Source organism: Pseudophryne corroboree, chromosome 1 (genome assembly GCF_028390025.1).
Source record: "Pseudophryne corroboree isolate aPseCor3 chromosome 1, aPseCor3.hap2, whole genome shotgun sequence".
Lineage (NCBI taxonomy): Eukaryota > Metazoa > Chordata > Amphibia > Anura > Myobatrachidae > Pseudophryne > Pseudophryne corroboree.
The window spans coordinates 340460152-340487498 of record NC_086444.1 but is presented as its reverse complement, the minus strand read 5'-3'; the positions used below and the strand labels follow the sequence as shown (position 1 = coordinate 340487498).

The following is a 27347-nucleotide window of genomic DNA, read 5'->3' as shown; positions in this document are numbered from 1 at the left end:
GAGAATAGCATTGTGGAATTTATCCTTACTATTTTCAAACTGCAGTAACTAGAGCTCAAATTAAATAAACATGTATTAGGGAATTTCTTTTATCCTCAATTAACTAATTCAACCTTAGTTGCAAGGAAAAGTAAAAGCAGATCACCACAGGCTCAGTAAGCCTTTTGAGTACAGGGGGGCTTTATAGGGTCAATTCAGGGCAAAATAATGGAACAATTTCTGCTCTTCAATTGTTTGAGTTTCTAAAAACAAGGAGACTCTCCGCTCAGATTAAATAAAAAACATGACCTCTCGCAAACATATGTAAGTAATAAGCCACTTATGGTCATTATTTTATTTTCAGGAATATTCTTTTGAGAGGACCAACTTTAAATCTTTTTATGCAACTATCCAAATGTATCAGTTACTACTATTTCAATTTACGCTTCAGTTTAAAAACCCATGGAGGCACAAGCTGTAAATGCCACAGACTATTTAAATGACAATGTCATTTGGATAAATAGTATTGTCCATGGAATAAAGCTATTACAATGATGCAGATGTATAGTTAAAGCCAGAAGCTGTGTAAAAACTACACTGTATCTGTATTTATTCATTACAGATAGACGACTTCTCTTGCTGTAGCAGCGTAATAAAAATCAAAGTAAAGACAGCCTGCATGCAACAAACACAAACAAGCTGTCTGGAAAATAACAGTTTATTCTTTTGCCTGGTAAAAATCTATTAGGAGGATGCTGAATACTGCAATAGTGACATTAGTGAGCAAATAAAAGGGAAACCGGTGAGGGTACTGGTAAGAAGAAAAGGTGTTTATACTAATAGATCTATTTTTGACCAGCAAGAACCACACAGCTAAATGCTTCAAATCCGACATTAATAATATACTTTTATCTTTAGTATCAGTGGATTTTATCTGAAACAAATATTTTCCTAACCCCTTCACTGCTGAGCCTACAATGGCACTTACAGGCTGTTCCCATTCCAACATCAAAACCACTAATACCCCTTTTACACTCGCACTCCCGGGATGCATTCCCGGGACTGACCCCTTTCACACTGCACTAAGACCTGGGATCGACCCGGGACAGCCCCATTCACACTGATCCCGGGATATCCCTGCAAATGCATATGTATGTCATTAGAAATGGCCTTTTCTGGCTCACATTGATGAGGTCACACTAGTCAACAAAAGGGAGGGGTGAAGAACCATCAACACAACATGTTTGGCAAAAAATTTTTTTTTAATTTTTATAGGGTTTGCGGTGTATCTCTGGGTGTTTTGCGCTGTGTGTGTACTTTGTACCCCCAGCGCGGCGTTTGTGCACAAAGTCCGTACACGGTACGGGACTCTGTACGCAAACGGTGTACAAAGTACATAGGTTGCGTACAGAGTATAGCGGCCGCAGCGGCTTTCTCTTACGCTTCCTGGACGCTCCCCAGGGCTCTGAAAGGTGACATCATCTATTCAGAGCCCAAGAAAGCTCCAATCCGAGGCCTTTTAACAGTCCCGGGATAATGAATCCCGGGACGGGCCCTTTCACACTACACAGCTTCCCGGGACGGTCCCGGGACCAACCCTGGACGAGACCTGGGTTGAAATCCCGGGATGCTCGTCCCGGGAAATTGACCCTGCACCCTTTCACACTGAGAAAAATCCCAGGATGATGCGCGTTCACGTGCAAAATCCCGGGATTTTCATGCGAGTGTAAAAGGGGAATAAATTTATGCAGTAGCCACACAAATCATACTTCATTTTTCAGAAAAGTTGAAAGTCCTAAAAATAGAATTACTTGGTAATTCTCCTAACACTGCAAACATTCTAAATTAAAACTGCAGGTGAACTAAAATCAAGTGTGTGTGTGTAGCAACTAAAACCAGAAGTAATTGTCAGATGATAGTTCATGTACTTTGTATATATTAATAATTGTATACTATTGACCTAGGTGTGTTTAGTGTGTAAAAGTGGCCAAAAAATATGTATCAAAATGGCTGTCAGGTAAACGTCAGGCCTGTGTCCTGTAGGTGGCCTAGTTTCTGTTCTGCAGAGGAGCTTATGGGTAAAATGTAAAATACTGCCTCTAATCTCTTTTGAAGCTACACACAGGCAAGGAAACGATATATAAAATGTTGTGCGTTTAAAGTATCAGTTGTAAAACACAATAACCAGCTCAGGAAATAAGTCCTGGGAGGTTATGAAATGGGTTATTGAGATGTCCATTATGCTGCTTTCAGATCGCAAATGCCGGATCCTACCCGGTAAGAGAAACGTGTCCTTACCGGGTGGGATCCGGCATTTGCTCTCCTCTGCTGGCTTTCCGACCCGGCAATATACCGGGTCGGTTGCCATAGCAGCGGGGGGCGCAGCAGCAGCAGGGGCGGGGGTGGTGGCGGCGGCGCTGGGAGATAAGCTCATCTCCTGCGCCGCCTCTCCCTATGCTGTGAATGGGAGCCGTGTCGCATCGAAACGGCTCCCATTCACACTGCACCTGACCCGCTAATTCGGCAAAGGCGCTTTCACATCGCACACTGACCCGTTTCGACACGGCAATATGCCGTGTCGATACCGGGTTATTTGTGCGATGTGAAAGGGGTATTAGTTGGCCCAGGAGCAACTGCTGGTGGATAAATGACTGAGAAAAACAGAAGAGTGTGTCCACCTAAAAGGAGAGTCTGCAGACTGGTAATGCACCAAACCTTTCTCACGTGTCTCCTTTCATGACAGAGTCCTAGCCTATTGCGCAAGTTAGCGATTCAGCTTTATTTTTATATGAATTGTAGTGTGTGTGTGTGTGTGTGTGTGTGTGTGTGTGTGTGTGTGTGTGTGTGTGTGTGTGTGTATATATATATATATATATATATATAGCGCGTTGTCCTTCTAATGCCCCTACACATGCGGCGATCCGCCGCCGAGATGGCGGACTGGCGGCGGGGTAGGTGAAGTTTCTTCACTCCCCCGTCACCCAGCTCCATAGCAGTGCATGATAATACGGATGTGATTGTCCATATTGGCATGCATGCATAAGCGACCCGGCACCAACGATGAACGACCACGGGGCCGCGCATCATTCATCGTTGGTGCCTACACACTGAACGCTATGAACGAGTTCTCGTTCATTAATGAACGAGAACATTTATATATATCGTTAAGGGTAATCTTTAAGTGTGTAGGGCCATTAACCTTTGTAAATTATTGTTTAAGCATTAATCTTAGTGTGGTATCTGCAGTTCTTTCCATGAACATATACGCCTGTAGGAATTAAAGGCCAATGCTACTTATGTATAACATTGCTTGAATAATAATAACGGTAGTACAGTATTTGTCCGGAGAAAGCAAGGACTCCAGAAAACTTCCTTCTTGTGGCAGCTCAGTCGTGTATTCACTGTAAGTGCTAACATAACCATAAGCACGATCCGCGGAATTCATAACAGTGCGTCTAGTTTTAACGACCATCAAGAAATACCTAGTGTTTGTGGCTTCAGCATTAATCTATCTAAAACAAAAAAAAAACTAAAAAAAAATCAGGATTCTACAAGTAGGCTTTCATAATAAAATATTTCTCATGGTTCACATCTGAAAGAGTATTCTCACTGTGGCCGGACACCCTGGATGCCACATGGTTAATGGAGGCCGTGGGACTGAAGAGGTTAATCCTCAGTGCCTGGCGCCATAGTAAAGAACAAAAGGTGCTTGGCGACACTTTTTAAATGTATACTGGCGCTAGGCGCCATGTTTAAAATGTAAAGGCATTAGGCGCCGAGTGTTCTAAATGTGCAAAAATGCATGTTATGGGTGCGCCATGGTCCTGGACCTCTCCGGCAACCACGGCAGTGAGTGAAACCCTCGGTGTGCCGGGGGAGAGGGGAGCCGCTGCAGCCGGGAGATCAGCTCCTGCTGCAGCACTGTGTGTGTGCCGCCGCTGGGGGCCGGGAGCTCCGCTCCAGACGCCTCAGCGATACGGAGGTGGTAAGCCGCGACAGCCAGGACAAGCGTCCCAGGATGCAGGAAGGTGCGCTGCTCACGGAGGACCGGGCTAGCAGGCCCCCGATGCGGCGGGGAGAGGGGGTGTAGGGTACTGGGCGCTACGCTTCCGACGCCTCAGCACTCCAGGGAGAAAAAGTCACGGCGGCCGGGACGAGCGTCCCAGGCTGTCGGGCTTCAGTGAAGGGGTGATGGGTGCGCCGCAGCCTCTGATCCGGGGGCTGCGGTAAGGCTACAGATTTCAGCCACACTGGGTGACGGAGTGTGCGGCAGTGGGGCAGGTAACAGTTAGCCCCTGCTGCAGCCAGCTCCACCCCAGTGCGTCCTGCTGACCCTGGGGAGAGCCCAGCAGTCCTCCAAGCTGCAGGGCTAAGGAGCCAAGCGCTGAGCAGACAACAAAATAACTTTATGAAAAGCAATATATATTGTGCTGTGAGGCACTGCAGTTCCTGGGTATGTGGAGCCTGTGCAGGGCACAGGCTCAGTGTATATTTAAGCAACAATGTGTATAGTGTATTTAAATGTATTTTAAAGTGAAATGCACTTACTTGGTTGTGTGTCCCAGGAGGGGGAATCCAGTCCTTTTCCCCAAAAACAGAATGCCTTCCCCTCTAGCCTCTCACATGAACGTACTATGGGGAGAGAGGGGAGCAGCTCAGCTTTACAACAAGCTGAGTGGTTTTCCGGTCCCTCTGTGGGCAGGAAACACTAACCTGGGATCTAAGCTGCCCATCTCTGGAGCACGATTTCAGGCAGAGATGGTGAGCTGGGTCCCCGGGCAGATTCCTGGAAGTAGTTTAGGCAGAAAAACTTCCCCCCAGCCTAGACTGAGCATCACCAGGGCGGATACCAACCCTCCAGGATGGGGTGGTCAAAGGAGAGTGACCACTCCCCACTATCCATAGAGGACAATGGTAGCTGTGCATGTGGCAATGGCAAGGCATGCACAGTACATGAGTAAACAATGATTGGTTGAGGGTGGGTATGTGTACTGTAGTAGGATAAAAGGAGGGCCGCTGCCCTATGCAAAGTGTATTATACCATTTTCATTCTGCTGTAAACATCTGCTGTATTGCTGTTGCCCCTAGAAATAGGGAATAGCCTTTTTTAAAACTGTTTGGGCGAATAAACATCTTTTGCTCCAAGATGACCGCTTAATCTTGTGACCTGAAGAGCTATGCCAAACATAGCTCCGTTTTCCGTCTGTTGTGGGTACACCCAGAGTCTCCAAGCTCCGCCTCCTGCCAGCTATTGTGCAGAGGCTTGGTCAAGTGACCAGTGGGGACCTGTCAACACCACACAGGAGTGGTAAGACAGCGTGTCGACGCATACAGAGCAGAACCGTGGTTCCAGATGCCACGGCAAACAAGGAGTCTGGTGGTGGCAGCGTAGTCCACACCCACTGTGCAGTGGGTGGAGTCAGTAACAAGAGGTTACCAACGGTAAGTGGGAATCCCCTAATTGGCCAGGTCCTGTGTGACCTAAACGCCATTCTGTGACTGGGGGAGGGACGCGAGGTGGCAAGAGCTTTTGCACGGAACCGTCTGGTCACACCCACTTTTTCAAACAGTGGTAACCCTGAACATGGGGGGCTGGGATGTGTGAGACAGCAGTTTAAATGCTCTCCCATACTTTTTGGCATTGAAAGCATTTCCGCAAACGAAATCCTGGAAAAGATGGGGCTCAATAAAGTTATAGAGACTCTCCCCATTCCAGGTCCTAAAGCAGTTAAAAAATAAATAAACTTTTCATGACCTTTTCATGTTGCTATCGGAACGGTTTATTGTAGTGTACACATGAGATTTTTAAGGGGCCATTAAGTAAACATCAGAAAAACAGAACACCTAAATATTTAATATCTAAGCAAAGATATTAACATTGTTCCACATTTAATTGGCTCAATGCTGTAATTATCTGTCAACCATGACAAAATGCACACAGAATAGACTGAGCAGTTTTTGCAGTTTTATTAGTTGGGAAGAGGATTGGTCAATGCTCTCTATACATGAGAAGTAACTACATAAATATAGATTGGAAGCACTTCATTTTAAAATCCCACCAGTAGCGCAAAGCTTGCACTGTGCAGTTCTGCAATCATTGCTCTGGACATAGGAGTAAGGTGCACAATGGGTCACCTTTAGGAGCAGCCAGCTATGTCGACCACAAAGCAGATGCAGCCAGCTTGATAGATCATTGATCTATATAAATTGTGTACACAAAGACCAGGAAAAGCCTAAAGCTGGGTATACATTGATATATTGCGCGTGGGTCGGGGAGGGGTGTACCACCAAATATATCTGTGAACGACGTTGTTAACAGACATATTGCGTCAGCTTGTAGCACAAAGCCAGCACATCTAGCCGTATGTACAAGTGGTTTGCCAACCGCACATCTGTGACATCAGGACGACATATCGAGTGGCCGATCGGTAAGTATATACACTTACCTGAACCTTTCCACCGACATGTTATCCCAGTGTGTATCCAGCTTCAACTGCAGCATCTGATTTCCCCCCCAAATTGGGTATGTTTAATTACAAACTTTACACAAAACACGAAAAGATGAAAAACAAAATATAAAAACACATCTTGTATGTACAAATAGAAATGATAACTCTGCAATACAAACAGAACACATATGGACAATTAATGCCTCCCAGGCTCCATTGCCGGAAAAAACGTATGTACCGTATATACTCGAGTATAAGCCGACTTTTTCAGCACTTTTTTTTGTGCTGAAAAAGCCACCTCGGCTTATACTCGAGTCAGTCAGTGTGACAGGCAGAGCAGTGTGAAGGAGGGACACGGAGCGCACAGCGTGCGCCTCTCCTGTGTCCCTCCTGCATCTCCGGCGGGTCTATTAAAGGAAGTATCCGTTCGTGACCTCTGATCACGAACCGGCACTTCCTTTAATAGACCCAACGCGGCCGCCGGAGATGCAGGAGGGACACGGGAGAGGCGCGCGCTGTGCGCTCCGTGTCCCTCCTTCAGAAGACAGCGCGGGATCGACGGAGGGGTAAGTAACAGGCACTGGGGGAGCATATTTGGCACTTAGGGAGGGGGCATATCTGGCAGCATGAGGGGGCATATCTGGCAGCATGAGGGGGCATATGTGGCAGCATGAGGGGGCATATGTGGCAGCATGAGGGGCATATGTGGCAGCATGAGGGGCATATGTGGCAGCATGAGGGGCATATGTGGCACTGTGGGGCATATTTGGCAGCATGAGGGCATATCTGGCACTGTAGGGCATATCTGGCACATCTGGCACTGTGGGGGCATATCTGGCACTGAGGGCTGTGTACGGCTAGAGCTGCATTTCCCACCCTAGGCTTATACTCGAGTCAATAAGTTTTCCCAGGTTTTTGTGTTAGAATTAGGTGCCTCGGCTTATATTCGGGTCGACTTATACTCAAGTATATACAGTATATTAATATCCAAAAAGACACCATAGGCCCAAACCCAAGTGTGAATGAATGATAAATGATAGCCATCAGTGCACACCCAATGAAGTGTAATCAAAAACACTTTCACGGGGACAATCCTCACTCATGTCGACCTATTTCAGGTGTCGACCTAATTGGTGTCGACATTGAGTCCCATACCCAGATAAAGCACTTGCTGGCATAGTCGCATCTGATGTGACCATGCTAGGCAAGTGGTTAATGAGTAGGCCCAGATTTATCAAGCCTTAAAGAGATAAATTGTACGATGAAGTACCAACCAATCAGTAGCTAACCGTCATGTTTCAAACACAGCCTGAAACATGGCAGTTAGGAGCAGATTGGCTGGTACTTTATCACCGTCAATTTTATCACTTCTCAAAGGGCTTGATAAATCTGGGCCTAAACGCAAGATAATGACAAATCTGAGCAACCAAAGTCATGGCCTCAAGTGAGCTGCCATGTAGAGGCATATCCAATTAGACATGGGGTCAAGTGTTCTGTATTTACTCCACATGGTAACCCATTGATTCGGTGTAAATTGCTGGAATTTATGGGTTTCCCTGTGTATTAAATCCCAGAGGGTACATGTGAACGAAGATTATTTCTCTCAGCTCCTGTTGCTGAGTGGAAAAATATAACACGCGGTGTATCGGCAGTTACTGCAATTGAAGCAGTCAGCGCTGACAATTTAACATGACTCAAACTATCTTTATGCTCTAGAGGAGGGAGGGCTGGCAGAATCTTTAGTTCAGTCACATACAAGAACCCAGAAACTGTGCACTCCTATAGAACCTGCCACAACAAGCAACCCCACATCACCACACTTAGGAGGTAAGGGGTCCTGGTAGTACCCCAACTGTGTACAAGGCTCCTGAAGTAGAAGATAATCTGTGTAAAATGTACAAGTGAATTTGTTGGTACCAAACACAAGTTGTGGGTAGCATGTATTATTTCAGGCAAATCATACATTAAGTAGAACTTGCAATGCATCTACCTTATTATAGACGTAGCAGAGTACACCTTTGAAAAAAATGGTCTAATTTTCATCAGTCGTGAATAAAGGCTTACTCACTACAGGGGTGGCGGAAGAGCATCTCTTCTGAATGGCAGGATATTTAGGGCGAGAGTGTTTAATCGTAAAAATCAGTTTGGGAGCAGGAAAATGTCCTCAAACAGCGTATCAGTCAGTATATTCAGCCAAACAGTGTTTTAATTCCACTACAAGGCAACCATTGAACAGACAGAACTTAAAACCGTTATTTACGGAAAGAGAATTTACAGAGAGAAATAAAAAAATAAAAAACCAAAAACCTTTTATCAGTAAATAGTTAGAGTGAGTAGTGTTCTTACAGAAAATGTTGCGGTGTGGGGGTAGTGTAATACTTCACAATAATTTAAAAAAACGTACAATTCTTAAATTTATTTGAACTGGCAATTAAATAATTTTTAAAGAATCTTGCATATATTGCCCACTTGCTGGCTGGACAGCAATGCACACTGAAACACAGTTAACGTTTACACCTCCTCAGTTACCTTTTCTGCAATGTTCCCACTGTCAAAACAGCATCCTATCTTTTAAACATGGAGAAGGGGATCGCCGTCACTGTGCCTTTCAACTCTGATTTTGCCCGCCATGTGGAGCACCCATGAAATTTATCATGGGGAGAAAACTGAATTAGCCCACTTTATGAGCAGCAAACAGTGGGGCAAATTAAATTAATAGTTAAGTACTTTGCGTGAATTTTTACTGCGGCACAAACCTACTACTGTGGCTCTTTGGTATTCAATTATAAAATAGCATTATGTTAATGTGGCTTTCAAAGGAAGCAATTATGGCTTAGTGTGCGCCACCAGAGTTGGCGATAACTGCTTAAAAGTTCTTATTTCAATGTAAAAAGGTCAAGATACAGTGCATTACTTCTAGTAGTAGTATGTCCCTTATAATAAATAATAGAGTATTTAAGTGTGTTTAATTAATTATGGTCAATAAAGACTTCATTGTTAGTGTAATTTTCTCTAAAAAGCTAAAAATGGGGTTAAATGATGTAGGGCATGTATTAATGTGTTTTAAGAATGGAAAAGGTTTTGTTTTTTCTTTATGCTGTATATGGTAGATTCAAGCAGTTTATCACAATTCCTACTTGTAAACACTTACAAAGCAATAGAGACATTAAGACGTACTCTCAAAAGAGACAGATTTATCGGGTTCATTATGAAATCCCGACGGTCAGGAGACAGACGCCGGGATCCCGACAGCCAGAAAACTGGCTTCAAGCACAGCGTGTCCGCTCGCCACGCTTCGGGCCTGGGTGGTTGCGTGAACCACCACCCGAGTGGGGATTCCGACCACCAGTATTTCACCGGGTGTCGGGATTCCGGCGTTGGTATCTCGACAGCCGGCAAATTGACTGCCTCCCGATTTATCACCATCCACATCAATGGATGCAGAGGTGATGCGATAAAATTGTCCCAATCCGCAATGTGATTATTGATTACATCGCATGGATGTATCAATAATAGCAGGCAGGGACAGAGCTTGAGAGAAAGCTCTGTACCTGAAAATGCTGTCCGCATACATATTGGGGTATTTTATCATGAAAGAGACCATGAGTACGTGCTGCGCATGCACCGCTGCCATTACCGCCACCGCTAAGCACAACCCCCTGTCGCGACTACTTCCCCCACTGACTCCGAGATGCCGGAGGGCTGCCGGCCAGCCGGCCATTGGGGCTCCCTGCTGCTGTGACCTTTGGTGCTGTAAAGTGAGCTGCCGCTTTGCAGCAACACTGGGGTCACAGGAGCAGCTGGGAGCCCAGATGACCGTCAGCCAGCAACGGAGCACCAATCACCGGTCCCTGTGTAGGTAATTGAAAAATAAAAATACTACTTTTTTTTTTTCCAGTCATCAGCTTGTGTGTCGGAGCATTTTTCATTCATGAATAAAACGTTGCAATACTAGAGTCTGAGACCATATGACAAACTTTTACGGTAACTTCCAGCATCCTACCCTGAGTACTACTGTATGACGGCTCTATCGGTGGCTTTCAACAGCCAGTTAGCATCTGCAGAATACTTTTATTCAATATTTTAGCATTATTCTGTCAACATAATAAAAATAAATAAAATACATCAGATTACATAAATAGCATTACAGCAACTAGTCCAAGTATATAGTCTGAAAAAAAATGACAATACAGGTTGAGTATCCCATATCCAAATATTCCGAAATACGTAATATTCCGAAATACAGACTTTTTTGAGTGAGATAGTGAAACCTTTGTTTTCTGATGGCTCAATGTACACAAACTTTGTTTAATACACAAAGTTATTAAAAATATTGTATTAAATGACCTTCAGGCTCTGTGTATAAGGTGTATATGAAACATAAATGCATTCTGTGCTTAGATTTAGGTCCCATCACCATGATATCTCATTATGGTATGCAATTATTCCAAAATACGGAAAAATCCCATATCCAAAATACCTCTGGTCCCAAGCATTTTGGATAAGGGAGACTCAACCTGTACAATGGATACAGGTTATACAAATGGGACAGAAGAACAATCACCTCTACCGACCCTAAAAATAAGATTTTAAACCTACCGGTAAATCTTTTTCTCCTAGTCCGTAGAGGATGCTGGGGACTCCGTAAGGACCATGGGGTATAGACGGGCTCCGCAGGAGACATGGGTACTATAAAGAACTTTAGAATGGGTGTGCACTGGCTCCTCCCTCTATGCCCCTCCTCCAGACCTCAGTTAAAGAACTGTGCCCAGAGGAGATGGACAGTACGAGGAAAGGATTTTTGTTAATCTAAGGGCAAGATTCATACCAGCCCACTCCATCCACACCGTATAACCTGGACTATACGCAACCAGTTAACAGTATGAACAAAACAGTATCAGCTAACGACTGATCTTAACTGTAACATAACCCTTATGTAAGCAATAACTATATACAAGTCATGCAGAAAAATGTCCGCACTGGGACGGGCGCCCAGCATCCTCTACGGACTAGGAGAAAAAGATTTACCGGTAGGTTTAAAATCTTATTTTCTCTTACGTCCTAGAGGATGCTGGGGACTCCGTAAGGACCATGGGGATTATACCAAAGCTTCAAACCGGGCGGGAGAGTGCGGCTGACTCTGCAGTACCGATTGAGCATACATGAGGTCCTCCTCAGCCAGGGTATCAAACTTGTAGAATTTTGCAAAAGTGTTTGAACCCGACCAAGTAGCTGCTCGGAAAAACTGTAAGGCCGAGACGCCTCGGGCAGCCGCCCAAGAAGAGCCCACCTTCCTAGTGGAATGGGCCTTTACTGAATTTGGTAACGGCAATCCAGCCGTAGAATGAGCCTGCTGAATCGTATTACAGATCCAGCGAGCAATAGTCTGCTTAGAAGCAGGAGTGCCAACCTTGTTGGCTGCATACAGGACAAACAGTGCCTCTGTTTTCCTAACCCGAGCCGTCCTGGCTACGTAAATTTTTAATGCCCTGACTACATCCAGGGATTTGGAATCCTCCAAGTCTCCCGTAGCCACAGGCACCACAATAGGTTGGTTCATATGAAAAGATGACACCACCTTAGGCAAAAATTGAGGACGAGTCCTCAACTCTGCCCTATCCTCATGGAAAATGAGATAGGGGCTCTTATGAGATAAGGCCGCCAATTCGGACATCCGCCTTGCAGATGCCAAGGCCAACAACATGACCACTTTCCAAGTGAGAAACTTTAATTCAACTGTTTGAAGAGGTTCAAACCAGTGAGATTTTAGGAACTGTTACACCACGTTGAGGTCCCATGGTGCCACAAAAGGAGGCTGGATGTGTAGCACTCCCTTTACAAAAGTTTGGACTTCTGGGAGAGAAGCCAATTCCCTCTGGAAGAATATAGATAGGGCCGAAATCTGTACCTTAATGGAGCCTAGCTTTAGGCCCATATCCACTCCTGTCTGTAGAAAGTGGAGAAAACGGCCCAAGTGGAAATCTTCCGTAGGAGCATTCTTGGCTTCACACCAAGATACATACTTCCTCCAGATACGGTGATAATGTTTCGCCGTCACTTCCTTCCTAGCCTTTATCAGAGTAGGGATGACTTCTTCCTGAAGATCTGAATACCAGGCTCTTCGAGGCCAATCTGGAACAATGAGTATTGTCTGCACTCTTTTCCGTCTTATGATTCTAAATATTTTTGAGATGAGAGGAAGAGGAGGGAACACATAGACCGACTGAAACACCCATGGTGCCACCAGGACGTCCACCGCTACTGCCTGAGGGTCCCTTGACCTGGCACAATACCTCCGAAGCTTCTTGTTGAGGCATGATGCCATCATGTATATTTGAGGAAGTCCCCAAAGACTTGTTATTTCTGCAAAGACTTCTTGATGAAGACCCCACTCTCCTGGATGGAGATCGTGTCTGCTGAGGAAGTCTGCTTCCCAGTTGTCCACTCCCGGAATGAATACCGCTGACAGAGCGCTTACGTGATTTTCTGCCCAGCGTAGAATCCTGGTGGCTTCCGCCATTGCCACTCTGCTCCTTGTCCCGCCTTGGCGGTTTACATGAGCCATGGCTGTGACGTTATCTGATTGAATCAGAACCGGTAGGTCGCGAAGTAGATTCTCCGCTTGTCGTAGGCCGTTGTATATGGCCCTTAATTCCAGTATGTCGATGTGTAGACAAGCCTCCTGACTTGACCACAGTCCCTGAAAATTCCTTCCTTGTGTGACTGCTCCCCATTCTTGGAGGCTCACGTCCGTGGTCACCAGAACCCAGTCCTGAATGCCGAACCTGCGACCTTCTAGAAGGTGAGCACTCTGCAGCCACCACAGGAGAGACACCCTGGCCCTGGGGGACAGGGTTATTTTCTGATGTATTTGAAGGTGGGACCCCGACCACTTGTCCAGAAGGTCCCACTGAAATGTCCTCGCATGAAACCTGCCGAAGGGGATGGCCTCGTAGGCTGCCACCATTTTTCCAAGAACTCGAGTGCTTTGATGAACCGACACTCTTTTTGGTTTTAGCAGGTCTCTGACCATGTTCTGGAGGTCCTGGGCTTTTTCCATTGGGAGAAAAAGCCTCTTCTGTTCTGTGTCTAGAATCATGCCTAGGAATGATAGTCGAGTCGTTGGAATCAATTGCGACTTTGGCAGATTTAGAATCCAACCGTGCTGTTGTAGCACTCTCAGGGAAAGCGACACGCTTTTCAGCAATTGATCTCTCGATCTTGCTTTTATCAAGAGATCATCCAAGTACAGGATAATTGTGACTCCCTGCCTGCGCAGGAGCACCATCATCTTCGCCATCACCTTCGTGAAAATCCTCGGGGCCGTGGAAAGCCCAAACGGCAACGTCTGAAACTGGTAATGACAGTCCTGTACAGTGAATCTCAGGTACTCCTGATGAGGAGGATATATGGGGACGTGAAGGTATGCATCCTTTATGTCCAGTGACACCATAAAATCCCCCCCTTCCAGACTGGAGATCACTGCCCGGAGCGATTCAATCTTGAATTTGAACCTTTTCAAGTACAGGTTTAGGGATTTCAGATTTAAAATGGGTCTGACCGAGCCATCCGGATTCGGGACCACGAACAGGGTTGAATAGTACCCTTTCCCTTGTTGGATTAGGGGAACAGTGACAATCCCTTGCTGTTGACACAGCTTTTGAATTGCAGCTAACACTGCTGCCCTCTCTGGGGGAGAAGCTGGCAAGGCCGATTTGAAAAATCGGCGAGGGGGCACCTCTTCGAATTCTAGTTTGTAGCCCTGGGATACAATTTCCATCGCCCAAGGATCCACGTCTGACAGAACCCAGACCTGGCTGAAGAGTCGAAGACGTGCCCCCACCGGTGCGGACTCCCTCAGTGGAGCCCCAGCGTCATGCAGCGGATTTAGTAGAAGCCGGGGAGGACTTCTGTTCCTGGGAGCTAGCCGAAGCAGGCGTTCTTTTCCCTCTACCCTTACCTCTGGCGAAGGATGAGCCCTGACCTCTTCTGGACTTATGCGACCGAAAGGACTGCATCTGATATTGTGGAGTTTTCTTTTGCTGTGGGGGAACAAAAGGCAAAAAAGTAGATTTACCCGCGGTAGCTGTGGAAACAGAGTCCGCGAGAACTTCCCCAAATAAAACGTCACCTTTGTAAGGTAAAACCTCTATATGCTTTTTTGAGTCGGCATTGCCCGTCCATTGGTGGGTCCACAGGACTTGCCTAGCAGAAATCGCCATGGCGTCGGCTCTTGAACCTAGCAGCCCAACGTCTCTCCGAGCGTCTCTCAAATATAAAACTGCCTCTTTAATGTGACCTAAGGTCAATAAAATGGTATCCCTATCTAGGGTCTCAATGTCAGCGGACAAGGTATCTGTCCAAGCTGCAACCGCGCTACATACCCATGCCGATGCTGCTGCCGGTCTGAGTAAAGCCCCCGTATGTGTATAAATAGATTTTAAGGTAGTCTCCTGTCTGCGATCAGCAGGATCCTTGAGGGCTGCTGTGTCGGGAGACGGTAGCGCCACCTTCTTGGACAAGCGCGTTAAAGCCTTGTCCACCCTGGGCGAGGATTCCCACCGTACCCTGTCCTGTGCAGGGAAAGGATACGCCATAAGAATCCTCTTGGGAATCTGCAGTTTTTTGTCTGGAGTTTCCCAAGCTTTTTCAAATAACTCGTTCAGCTCATGAGATGGGGGAAAGGTTACCTCAGGTTTCTTTTCCTTATACATGCGCACCCTCGTGTCAGGGACAGAGGGGTCATCTGTGATATGCAAAACATCTTTTATTGCCATAATCCTATAATGAATACTTTTGGCCACCCTTGGGTGTAACCTCGCATCATCGTAGTCGACACTGGAGTCAGAATTCGTGTCGGTATCTGTGTCTGCTATTTGGGATAGAGAACATTTTTGAGACCCTGAAGGGCCCTGTGACACATTTAAAGCCATGGATTGACTCCCTGTTTTTTTCCCTGCACTCTGCTTTGTCCAACCTCTTATGCAAGAAGGTCACATTTGCATTTAAAACATTCCACATGTCCAACCAATCAGGTGTCGGCGTTGCCGACGGAGACACCACAATCATCTGCTCCACCTCCTCCTTAGATGAGCCTTCCGCTTCAGACATGCCGATACACTCGTACCGACACCCCCACACACACAGGGATATTTATCTGGAGATAGTGCCCCAATAAGGCCCTTTGGAGAGACAGAGAGAGAGAGTATGCCAGCACACACCCAGCGCCAACTGACACTGGAAAACAAAATTCCCAGAATATATAGCGCTTTTTTATATAATTATGCATAATACACTCACTGCGCCTCACAAGTGCCCCCCCCCCCTCTTTTTAGCCCTGTGTCACCGTGTTCAGCAGGGGAGAGTCCGGGGACCAGCGTCTCTGCAGTGCTCTGTGGAGAAAATGGCGCTGGTTAGTGCTGTGGGACCAAGCTCCGCCCCCTCCGGCGGCGGGCTTCGGTCCCGCTCAATTTTATAATACTGGCGGGGGATTTATATAACTACTGCCTCCGCAGCTTATAATACTCCTATGCCAGCCTTCGAGGTTTATATTGCTGCCCAGGGCGCCCCCCCTGCGCCCTGCACCCATCCGTGCCTGCTAGTGTGTGTTGTGTGGGAGCAATAGCGCGCAGCGTTACCGCTGCGCGCTTACCTCCGGGAAGATCTGAAGTCTTCTTTTCTTCTTATACTCAGCCAGCTTCTATCTTCCGGCTCTGCGAGGAGGACGGCGGCGCGGCTCTGGGACGAACAGCGAGGGGAGACCTGCGTTCCGACTGCCTCTGGAGCTAATGGTGTCCAGTAGCCTAAGAAGCAGAGCCTATCACTTAAGTAGGTCTGTTTCTAACAAAATTCTTTTTTCAGAGAAACTCAGGAGAGCTCCCTGTAATGCACCCAGTCTCCTCTGGGCACAGGATCTAACTGAGGTCTGGAGGAGGGGCATAGAGGGAGGAGCCAGTGCACACCCATTCTAAAGTTCTTTATAGTGCCCATGTCTCCTGCGGAGCCAGTCTACACCCCATGGTCCTTACGGAGTCCCCAGCATCCTCTAGGACGTAAGAGAAAAAGACTTTCAACACAATGTACTAAAGAAAAAAAGGAAAGTAAATCACAAAATGGAATATTGGTTCTTAAATGTAAAATTTCATGGGGGCCCACTGGAACCATGTATATAGGGAGTTGGAGGAGTCTGGGCACCAAACCGTTAACTTCTTTAAGTTGCTCCACAGAGGTACCACGCTGATCCACCCAGGAAGTCCCCGCAGACCTGATTGAACGGGCACAAATCAAGGCAGCAACTGGCTGATTAGCTAAAGAGTGGGCCTGTCGAATGGACAGTCGAATCCAGCGAGGCAGGACCAACCTCGCTTATTAAGATCACAAAAGACAGAGTGAGTCAAAACTGCAAAAATCCTTGTGGAGACGGAGGGCTCTTACGACATCTAGGGTAGCTAAGGAGGAATCAGAGTCAGAAAAGGCAGTTACTTGAAGAGAGTGAACTACCTTAGGAAGGTAACCATGCCATGTACAGAGAACCATCCAATCTCATAAAAGATGAGAAACTGAGAAGGTTAAGACAAAGCACTAAAATAAGAAACACTTTGGACTGAAGATATCGTCACATGAAAGTTTTCCATGTAAACTAGCGATTCACAGATTCTAAAGGCTCAAAAAGGAATGAGACTGAAGGGTCAGCAACACCAATGCCAAATCCTACGGTGCCACAAGGAGAGTAAAGGGAGGTTGAATATGCAGAACCACCTGCTTAAAGGTCTGGGACGCTGGTACTAAGGGACACCTTACACTGGAAAAGGACAACAGGACTGATACTTGCACATTTAAGGAAGGGCGAAAACCCAAATTCAATCCCTAGCTTTAAGGTGTGGAACTGCCAAACCTGGTAGGCTTTGGCTTATATCTGAGGGTTCCAACAGCTTTTGAACAAAGAAACTTATACTAGGCCTGCACACACTGAGATTAGCTCTGAACCCAAGTGGTTTCCACTGGGGTGGGTTGAGCACTAGTGGATATCCCCGCCCCTTCCTTCATAGCAGTGGCCAAGAAAGTGAGAGACATAGAAGCTGATAACGGAGTAGAATTTTCAATATAGCCTGTAACAAGAAGGATGTCTATGCTGGTTCCTGCAGGTGAGCTACCACTGTTAGGGAGCCATGCTGTGACCTTGCTAAGTATTGTTCACATATGCCACCATGATCCTGTGCCGAACTAGAAAATTTCTCCTGACCGTTTTTGCAGGAATAAATGCGCAGCACAGGAGCGCCCCTCTCCAGGGTTGCCTTAGAGGAATTACCTTTAGAGGACATTATAATGTGATCCACAGCTCTAGTGGAAAACAACACCTGCGCGTATACACACACACACACACACACACACACACACACACACACACACACACACACACACACGTGGCAGTGTGAATGAGGAGAACACTTATTAAAGTGGTTATCCTGAAAATCTTGTAAAGGTACAACCTGTGCAGGTGACTACAAAAACTAATATCCAGGTGGTTCACAAATAGGTGGTTAAACAGCAACGTACTGTACATAATGAAGAAAAAAAAATCACCTCTTTAATACTAACAGGAACTATAATGGAATAGTTATCATCTTGACTGTATGACAACTCATTATATGATACATGTCACTCTTATCATACTGTGCGGAGCTTTAATGAACATTTCAAAAAACAAATAACCGTAACCCATATAAAAATCAGAAATTAAGAATTTATCCAGAGAACTATAAAGAATGAGTTTACACTCAAAAGCAAACAACAGTAAACCATATAAAAAAAAGGAAAGCACTAGATGAAAACAAAACAGTATACCCAATTGAACTGAATTAAAGAAATAACTTTAGCAAAATATAATCCTGTTATTATGCTAAACAGAAATATACCAGTTAATAAGCTAAATAGAAATTCAGAAACCAGGCACACACAATTCAAGTGCTCAGAAATACTTTTTTTGGGGGGCAATTTGAGTTAAAAGAATATCACCGATATTGATGTTGGAATATGACATGTGCAAACTGTGGGGCGGGGGAAACCTCAGCAAGAGGGTGATGAAACACAGCGAAGGGTTTCAGTTTATTTGCATGGTACAGTATGTTAGCAAAATACATACAACAGACATTCACTTGAAAATGGAACATAAAAGCAAAAATAAACAAGAGAAAATATGATAAATATTGCACTCTGAACATCAGTTATTAGCGACAACCATATCCAAGCACTATAAATAGACTATACATCTCACTTACTTTCTGTAGTACTTTCTGTCGGAGCTGCTGGAGCAGGTGCAGCATTTAGAGCCAGCTGAGTGGCCAGCTTCTCACTCTGAGCCTTCCTGACAAGAGCTGCAAGTGGGTGGTCAGGATCGATTACCTTTAAGGGCTGCAAAGTATTAAAAAATAAATAAAATATAAGCAATTTAAATGAACAAAATAAAAGACTAAAGACTAAACTATTCTGTACCATGGAAAAATTGGATTTTGGTACCTACCGGTAAATCCTTTTCTCGTAGCCCGTAGAGGATGCTGGGGTCCACATTAGTACTATGGGGGTGTAGACGGGTCCACCAGGAGCCATTGGCACTTTAAGAGTGTGGGATGGCTCCTCCCTCTATGCCCCTCCTACCAGACTCAGTCTAGAAACTGTGCCCGAGGAGACAACATACTTCGAGAGAAGGACTTAGCACAGATAGTGGTGAGATTCATACCAGCTCACACATACAAGGCACGTCAAGTCAACTAGCTTGAACTAATCAGCACATTACTTACCCAGTAACTATGCAGTACGCAACTAAACAAAGTGGTACTGAACCAAATAACACATGCAGGAAAACAAAGCGCTGGGCGGGCGCCCAGCATCCTCTACGAACTATGAGAAAATAAGATTTTACTTACCGATAAATCTATTTCTCGTAGTCCGTAGTGGATGCTGGGGACTCCGTCAGGACCAAGGGGACCAGCGGCTCCGCAGGAGACAGGGCACAAAACTAAAGCTTTAGGATCAGGTGGTGTGTACTGGCTCCTCCCCCCATGACCCTCCTCCAAGCCTCAGTCAGGATACTGTGCCCGGACGAGCGTACACAATAAGGAAGGATATTGAATCCCGGGTAAGACTCATACCAGCCACACCAATCACACCGTATAACTTGTGATCTAAACCCAGTTAACAGTATGACAAACGTAGGAGCCTCTGAACAGACGGCTCACAACAATAACAACCCGATTTTTTTGTAACAATAACTATGTACAAGTATTGCAGACAATCCGCACTTGGGATGGGCGCCCAGCATCCACTACGGACTACGAGAAATAGATTTATCGGTAAGTAAAATCTTATTTTCTCTGACGTCCTAAGTGGATGCTGGGGACTCCGTCAGGACCATGGGGATTATACCAAAGCTCCCAAACGGGCGGGAGAGTGCGGATGACTCTGCAGCACCTAATGAGAGAACTCCAGGTCCTCCTCAGCCAGGGTGTGCTCCTGACCAAGTAGCAGCTCGGCAAAGTTGTAAAGCCGAGACCCCTCGGGCAGTCGCCCAAGATGAGCCCACCTTCCTTGTGGAATGGGCATTTATATATTTTGGCTGTGGCAGTCCTGCCACAGAATGTGCAAGCTGAATTGTACTACACATTCAACTAGCAATCGTCTGCTTAGAAGCAAGAGCACCCAGTTTTTTGGGTGCATACAGGATAACAGCAAGTCAGTTTTCCTGACTCCAGCCGTCCTGGAAATCTATATTTTCAGGGCCCTGACAACATCTAGCAACTTGGAGTCCTCCAAGTCTCTAGTAGCCGCAGGTACCACAATAAGCTGGTTCAGATGAAACGCTGACACCACCTTAGGGAGAAACTGGGGACGAGTCCGCAGCTCTGCCCTGTCCGAATGGACAATCAGATATGGGCTTTTGTGAGACAAAGCCGCCAATTCTGACAGTCGCCTGGCCGAGGCCAGGGCCAACATCATGGTCACTTTCCATGTGAGATATCTCAAATCCACAGATTTGAGCGGTTTAAACCAACGTGATTTTAGGAATCCCAGGACTACGTTGAGATCCCACAGTGCCACTGGAGGCACAAAAGGGGGTTGTATATGCAGTACTCCCTTGTCAAATTTCTGGACTTCAGGAACTGAAGCCAATTCTTTCTGGAAGAAAATCGACAGGGCCGAAATTTGAACCTTAATGGACCCCAATTTGAGGCCCATAGACACTCCTGTTTGCAGGAAATGCAGGAATCGACCGAGTTGAAATTTCTTCGTGGGGCCTTCCTGGCCTCACACCACGCAACATATTTTCGCCACATGTGGTGATAATGTTGTGCGGTCACCTCCTTTCTGGCTTTGACCAGGGTAGGAATGACCTCTTCCGGAATGCCTTTTTTCCCTTAGGATCCGGCGTTCAACCGCCATGCCGTCAAACGCACCCGCGGTAAGTCTTGGAACAGACATGGTACTCGCTGAAGCAAGTCCCTTCTTATCGGCAGAGGCCCTGAGTCCTCTGTGAGCATCTCATGAAGTTCCGGGTACCAAGTCCTTCTTGGCCCATCCGGAGCCACGAGTATAGTTCTTACTCCTCTACGTCTTATAATTCTCAGTACCTTTGGTATGAGAAGCAGAGGAGGGAACACATACACCGACTGGTACACCCATGGTGTTACCAGAACGTCCACAGCTATTTCCTGAGGGTCTCTTGACCTGGCGCAATACCTGTCCAGTTTTTTGTTCAGGCGGGACGCCATCATGTCCACCTTTGGTCTTTCCCAACGGTGCACAATCATGTGGAAACAACTTCTCGATGAAGTCCCCACTCTCCCGGGTGGAGGTCGTGCTGAGGAAGTCTGCTTCCCAGTTGTCCACTCCCGGAATGAAAACTGCTGACAGTGCTATCACATGATTTTCCGCCCAGCGAAGAATCCTTGCAGTTTCTGCCATTGTCCTCCTGCTTCTTGTGCCGCCCTGTCTGTTTACGTGGGCGACTGCCGTGATGTTGTCCCACTGGATCAATACCGGCTGACCTTGAAGCAGAGGTCTTGCTAAGCTTAGAGCATTGTAAATTGCTCTTAGCTCCAGTATATTTATGCGGAGAGAAGTCCCCAGACTTGATCACACTCCCTGGAAATTTTTTCCCTGTGTGACTGCTCCCCAGCCTTTCAAGCTGGAATCCGTGGTCACCAGGACCCAGTCCTGAATGCATAACTGTGGCACTTTAGTAGATGAGCACTCTGCAGCCACCACAGAAGAGACACCCTTGTCCTTGGAGACAGGGTTATCCGCTGATGCATCTGAAGATGCGATCCGGACCATTTGTCCAGCAGATCCCACTGAAAAGTTCTTGCGTGAAATCTGCCGAATGGAATCGCTTCGTAAGAAGCCACCATTTTTCCCAGGACCCTTGTGCAATGATGCACTGACACTTTTCCTGGTTTTTGGAGGTTCCTGACTAGCTCGGATAACTCCCTGGCTTTCTCCTCCGGGAGAAACACCTTTTTCTGGACTGTGTCCAGAATCATCCCTAGGGACAGCAGACGTGTCGTCGGAGACAGCTGCGATTTTGGAATATTTAGAATCCACCCGTGCTGTCGTAGAACTACTTGAGATAGTGCTACTCCGACCTCCAACTGTTCTCTGGACCTTGCCCTTATCAGGAGATCGTCCAAGTAAGGGATAATTAAGACGCCTTTTCTTTGAAGAAGAATCATCATTTCGGCCATTACCTTGGTAAAGACCCGGGGTGCCGTGGACAATCCAAACGGCAGCGTCTGAAACTGATAGTGACAGTTTTGTACCACGAACCTGAGGTACCCTTTGTGAGAAGGGCAAATTTGGACATGGAGGTAAGCATCCTTGATGTCCAGGGACACCATATAGTCCCCTTCTTCCTGGTTCGCTATCACTGCTCTGAGTGACTCCATTTAAAATAGGTCTCACCGAGCCGTCTGGCTTCAGTACCACAATATAGTGTGGAATAATACCCCTTTACTTGTTGTAGGAGGGGTACTTTGATTATCACCTGCTGGGAATACAGCTTGTGAATTGTTTCCAATACTGCCTCCCTGTCGGAGGTAGACGTTGGTAAAGCAAACTTCAGGAACCTGCGAGGGGGAGACGTCTCGAATTTCCAATCTGTACCCCTGGGATACTACTTGTAGGATCCAGGGGTCCACTTGCGAGTGAGCCCACTGCGTGCTGAAACTCTTGAGACGACCCCCCACCGCACCTGTTTGTACGGCCCCAGCGTCATGCTGAGGACTTGGCAGAAGCGGTGGAAGGCTTCTGTTCCTGGGAATGGGCTGCCTGCTGCAGTCTTCTTCCCTTACCTCTATCCCTGGGCAGATATTATGGGGACGAAAGGACTGAGGCTGAAAAGACTATGTCTTTTTCTGCTGAGATGTGACTTGGGGTAAAAAAGGTGGATTTTCTAGCTGTTGCCGTGGCCACCAGGTCCGATGGACCGACCCCAAATAACTCCTCCCCTTTATACGGCAATACTTCCATGTGCCGTTTGGAATCTGCATCACCTGACCACTGTCGTGTCCAGAAACATCGTCTGGCAGATATGGACATCGCACTTACTCTTGATGCCAGAGTTTCGCATATATAGAAATGCATCTTTTAAATGCTCTATAGTCAATAAAATACTGTCCCTGTCAAGGGTATCAATATTTCCAGTCAGGGAATCCGACCAAGCCACCCCAGCGCTGCCCATCCAGGCTGAGGCGATCGCTGGTCGCAGTATAACACCAGTATGTGTGTATATACTTTTTACGATATTTTCCAACCTCCTATCAGTTGGCTCCTTGAGGGCGTCCGTATCTGGAGACGGTAACGCCACTTGTTTTTATAAGCGTGTGAGCGCCTTATCCACCCTAAGGTGTGTTTCCCAACGCGCCATAACTTCTGGCGGGAAAAGGTATACCGCCAATAATTTTCTATCGGGGGAAACCCACGCATCATCACACACTTCATTTAATTTATCTGATTCAGGAAAAACCACATGTAGTTTTTTCACACTCCACATAATACCCTTTTTTGTGGTACTTGTAGTATCAGAAATATGTAACATCTCCTTCATTGCCCTTAACAAGTAACGTGTGGCCCTAAAGGAAAATACGTTTGTTTCTTCACCGTCGACACTGGAGTCAGTGTCCGTGTCTGTGTCGACCGACTGAGGTAAAAGGACGTTTTAACGCCCCTGACGGTGTTTTAGACGCCTGGACAGGTACTAATTGGTTTGCCGGCCGTCTCATGTCGTCAACCGACCTTGCAGCGTGTTGACATTATCACGTAATTCCTTAAATAAGCCATCCATTCCGGTGTCGACTCCCTAGAGAGTGACATCACCATTACCGGCAATTGCTCCGCCTCCTCACCAACATCGTCCTCATACATGTCGACACACAAGTACCGACACACAGCACACACACAGGGAATGCTCTGATAGAGGACAGGACCCCACTAGCCCTTTGGGGAGACAGAGGGAGAGTTTGCCAGCACACACCAAAAACGCTATATTATACAGGGACAACCTTTATATAAGTGTTTTTCCCTTATAGCATTTTAATATATATATATATATATACATATCGCCAAATAAGTGCCCCCCCCTCTCTGTTTTAACCCTGTTTCTGTAGTGCAGTGCAGGGGAGAGCCTGGGAGCCTTCCCACCAGCCTTTCTGTGAGGGAAAATGGCGCTGTGTGCTGAGGAGAATAGGCCCCGCCCCCTTTTCAGCGGGCTTCTTCTCCCGTTTTTCTGAGACCTGGCAGGGGTTAAATACATCCATATAGCCTCCAGGGGCTATATGTGATGTATTTTTAGCCAGAATAAGGTATTATACATTGCTGCCCAGGGCGCCCTGCACCCTCCGTGACCGTTGGTGTGAAGTGTGTGACAACAATGGCGCACAGCTGCAGTGCTGTGCGCTACCTTCATGAAGACTGAAAAGCCTTCTGCCGCCGGTTTCTGGACCTTCAATCTTCAGCATCTGCAAGGGGGGTCGGCGGCGCGGCTCCGGGACGAACCCCAGGGTGAGACCTGTGTTCCGACTCCCTCTGGAGCGAATGGTGTCCAGTAGCCTAAGAAGCCAATCCATCCTGCACGCAGGTGAGTTGAACTTCTCTCCCCTAAGTCCCTCGTTGCAGTGAGCCTGTTGCCAGCAGGACTCACTGAAAATAAGAAACCTAAAAACTTTTTCTAAGCAGCTCCTTAAGAGAGCCACGGCACAAAAACCTAACTGAGGCTTGGAGGAGGGTCATGGGGGGAGGAGCCAGTACACACCACCTGATCCTAAAGCTTTAGTTTTGTGCCCTGTCTCCTGCGGAGCCGCTGGTCCCCTTGGTCCTGACGGAGTCCCCAGCATCCACTTAGGACGTCAGAGAAAAGGATTTACCGGTAGGTACCAAAATCCTATTTTCTCTAATGTCCTAGAGGATGCTGGGGTCCACATTAGTACCATGGGGATGTACCAAAGCTCCCAGAACGGGAGGGAGAGTGCAGAGGCTCCAGCAGAACTGATTGACCGAACTTCAGATCATCAGAGGTCAAGTATCAAACTTGTAGAACCTTGCAAACGTGTTCGACCCAGACCAAGTAGCCGCTCGGCAAAGCTGCGTTGCCGAGACACCCCGAGCAGCCGCCCAGGAAGACCCCACCTTACGAGTAGAGTGGGCCTTAACAGATTTTGGACACGGCAATCCTGCCGTAGAATAGGCATGCTGGATAGTGAACCTAATCCAGCAAGAAATAGACTGCTTAGAAGCAGGACACCCAATTTTCTTGGGATCGTATAGGACAAACAGAGTCCGACTTCCTGTGACGAGAAGTTCTCTTCACATAAATCTTCAGAGCCCTCACAACATCCAAGGACTTTGAAGTAATCGAGGAGTCAGTAGCCACTGGCACCACAATAGGTTGGTTGATATGAAATGCCGACACAACCTTTGGAAGGAACTGCTGACTAGTCCGAAGCTCAGCTCTATCCTCATGGAAGATCAAGTATGGGCTTTTGCATGACAAAGCCCCCAGCTCAGAGACACGCCTAGCAGAAGCTAAAGCCAACAAAGTGACCGCCTTCCATGTAAGAAATTTAAGGTCCACCTCCTGTAGAGGCTCAAACCAACCCGACTGGAGAAACTGCAACACCACGTTAAGGTCTCAAAGCGCCGTAGGCGGTACAAAGGGAGGTTGGATATGCAGAACTCCCTTCAAAAAGGTCTGAACCTCAGTGAGGGCAGCCAATTGTTTCTGAAAGAAAGTGGACAGGGCTGAAATCTGGACCTTCACAGATCCCAATCTCAGTACCATATCCACTCCTGATTGCAGGAAGAGGAGGAAACGTCCCAGTTGAAATTCCACCGCAGGAAACCTCTTGGACTCACACCAAGAGACATATTTCTTCCAAATACGATGGTAATGTGTAGACGTTACCCCTTTCCTAGCCTGTATGAGGGTAGGAATCACTTCTTTCGGAATACCCTTCCGAGCAAGAATCAGATGCTCAACTTCCATGCCGTCAAACGTAGCCGTGGTAAGTCTTGATAGGCGAACGGACCCTGCTGCAGCAGGTCCTCCCGAAGAGGAAGAGGCCTCGGCTCTTCTTGCAGTAGATCCGCGTACCAAGCCCGTCTTGACCAGTCTGGGGCAATGAGGATCGCTTGAACCCTTGTTCTCCTTATGAGCTTTAGGATTCTTGGGATGAGTGGGAGTGGTGGAAACATGTACACTGACTGGAACACCCACGGAGACACCAGGGCGTCCACCGCTACTGCCTGAGGGTCCCTCGACCTGGAACAATAACGCCGAAGCTTCTTGTCGAGACGAGAGGCCATCATGTGTATTTGGGGTAGACTCCAAAGATCTGTTACCTCCTTGAACACCTCCGGATGAATGCCCCACTCTCCCGGATGGAGATCGTGTCTGCTGAGGAAGTCTGCTTCCCAGTTGTCTACTCCCGGAATGAAGATGGCTGGCAGCAACAACGCGTGCTTTTCCGTCCAGAGGAGTATTCTGGTGACCTCTGACATCGCCGCTCTGCTCTTCATTCCGCCCTGTCGGTTTATGTAAGCCTCTATAGTTGTAGTTACGTTGTCTGACTGTACTTGAATGGCCCTGTTTCTTAGAAGATGGGCCGCCTGAAGAAGACCGTTGTAGACGGCTCTTAATTCCAGAATGTTGATGGGCAGGCCGGCTTCCAGGCTCGACCATCTTCCTTGGAAGGTCACCCCTAGAGTGACTGCTCCCCAGCCTCGGAGGCTCGCATCAGTCGTTAGCATGACCCAGTCCTGAATTCCAAACCTGCGGCCTTCCAGGAGGTGAGGTAATTGGAGCCACCAGAGGAGTGAGATCCTTGCCCTTGGTAACAGACAAATTCTTTGATGCATGTGGAGGGGAGAACCCGACCACTTGTCCAGGAGGTCCAGTTGGAAGGTCCGAGCATGAAACCTCCCGTACTGGAGAGCCTCGTAGGAGGCCACCATCTTTCCCAATAGGCGAATGCATTGATGAACCGACACCTGGGGTGGCTTCAAGACACCCCGGACCATGGATTGGATCACCAACGACTTGTCCCGCGGAAGGAACACCCGCTGCACTTCCGTATCCAGGATCATTCCCAGAAACGACAATCTCCGGGTCGGTTCCAAATGTGTCTTTGGAAAATTCCGAATCCACCCGTGACTCTGAAGCAGCCGTGTTGTGAGAACAATGGATTGCAGCAACCTTTCCCTGGACGATGCCTTTATCAGGAGATCGTCCAGATAAGGAATGATGTTCATGCCCTGTTTTCGGAGTAATATCATCATCTCTGCCATTACCTTGGTAAACACCCTCTGTGCTGTGGAGAGGCCGAACGACAGAGTCTGGAACTGAAAATGACAGTCCAGCAACACGAATTGGAG

At 47.1% G+C, this 27347-nt stretch overlaps 1 protein-coding gene across 4 annotated transcripts in view; it reads right to left on the bottom strand.

Moving 5' to 3' along the window:
• SFSWAP (splicing factor SWAP) overlaps nucleotides 1-27347 on the bottom strand; it is a 323193-nt gene that overhangs the window by 228227 nt on the left and 67619 nt on the right. For all 4 annotated transcript variants that reach the window (XM_063964656.1, XM_063964653.1, XM_063964654.1 and 1 more), the window contains one exon: nucleotides 18707-18839. In XM_063964656.1, coding sequence (XP_063820726.1) covers nucleotides 18707-18839 — 133 coding nt within the window. The remainder of the gene's footprint in view (nucleotides 1-18706; nucleotides 18840-27347) is intronic.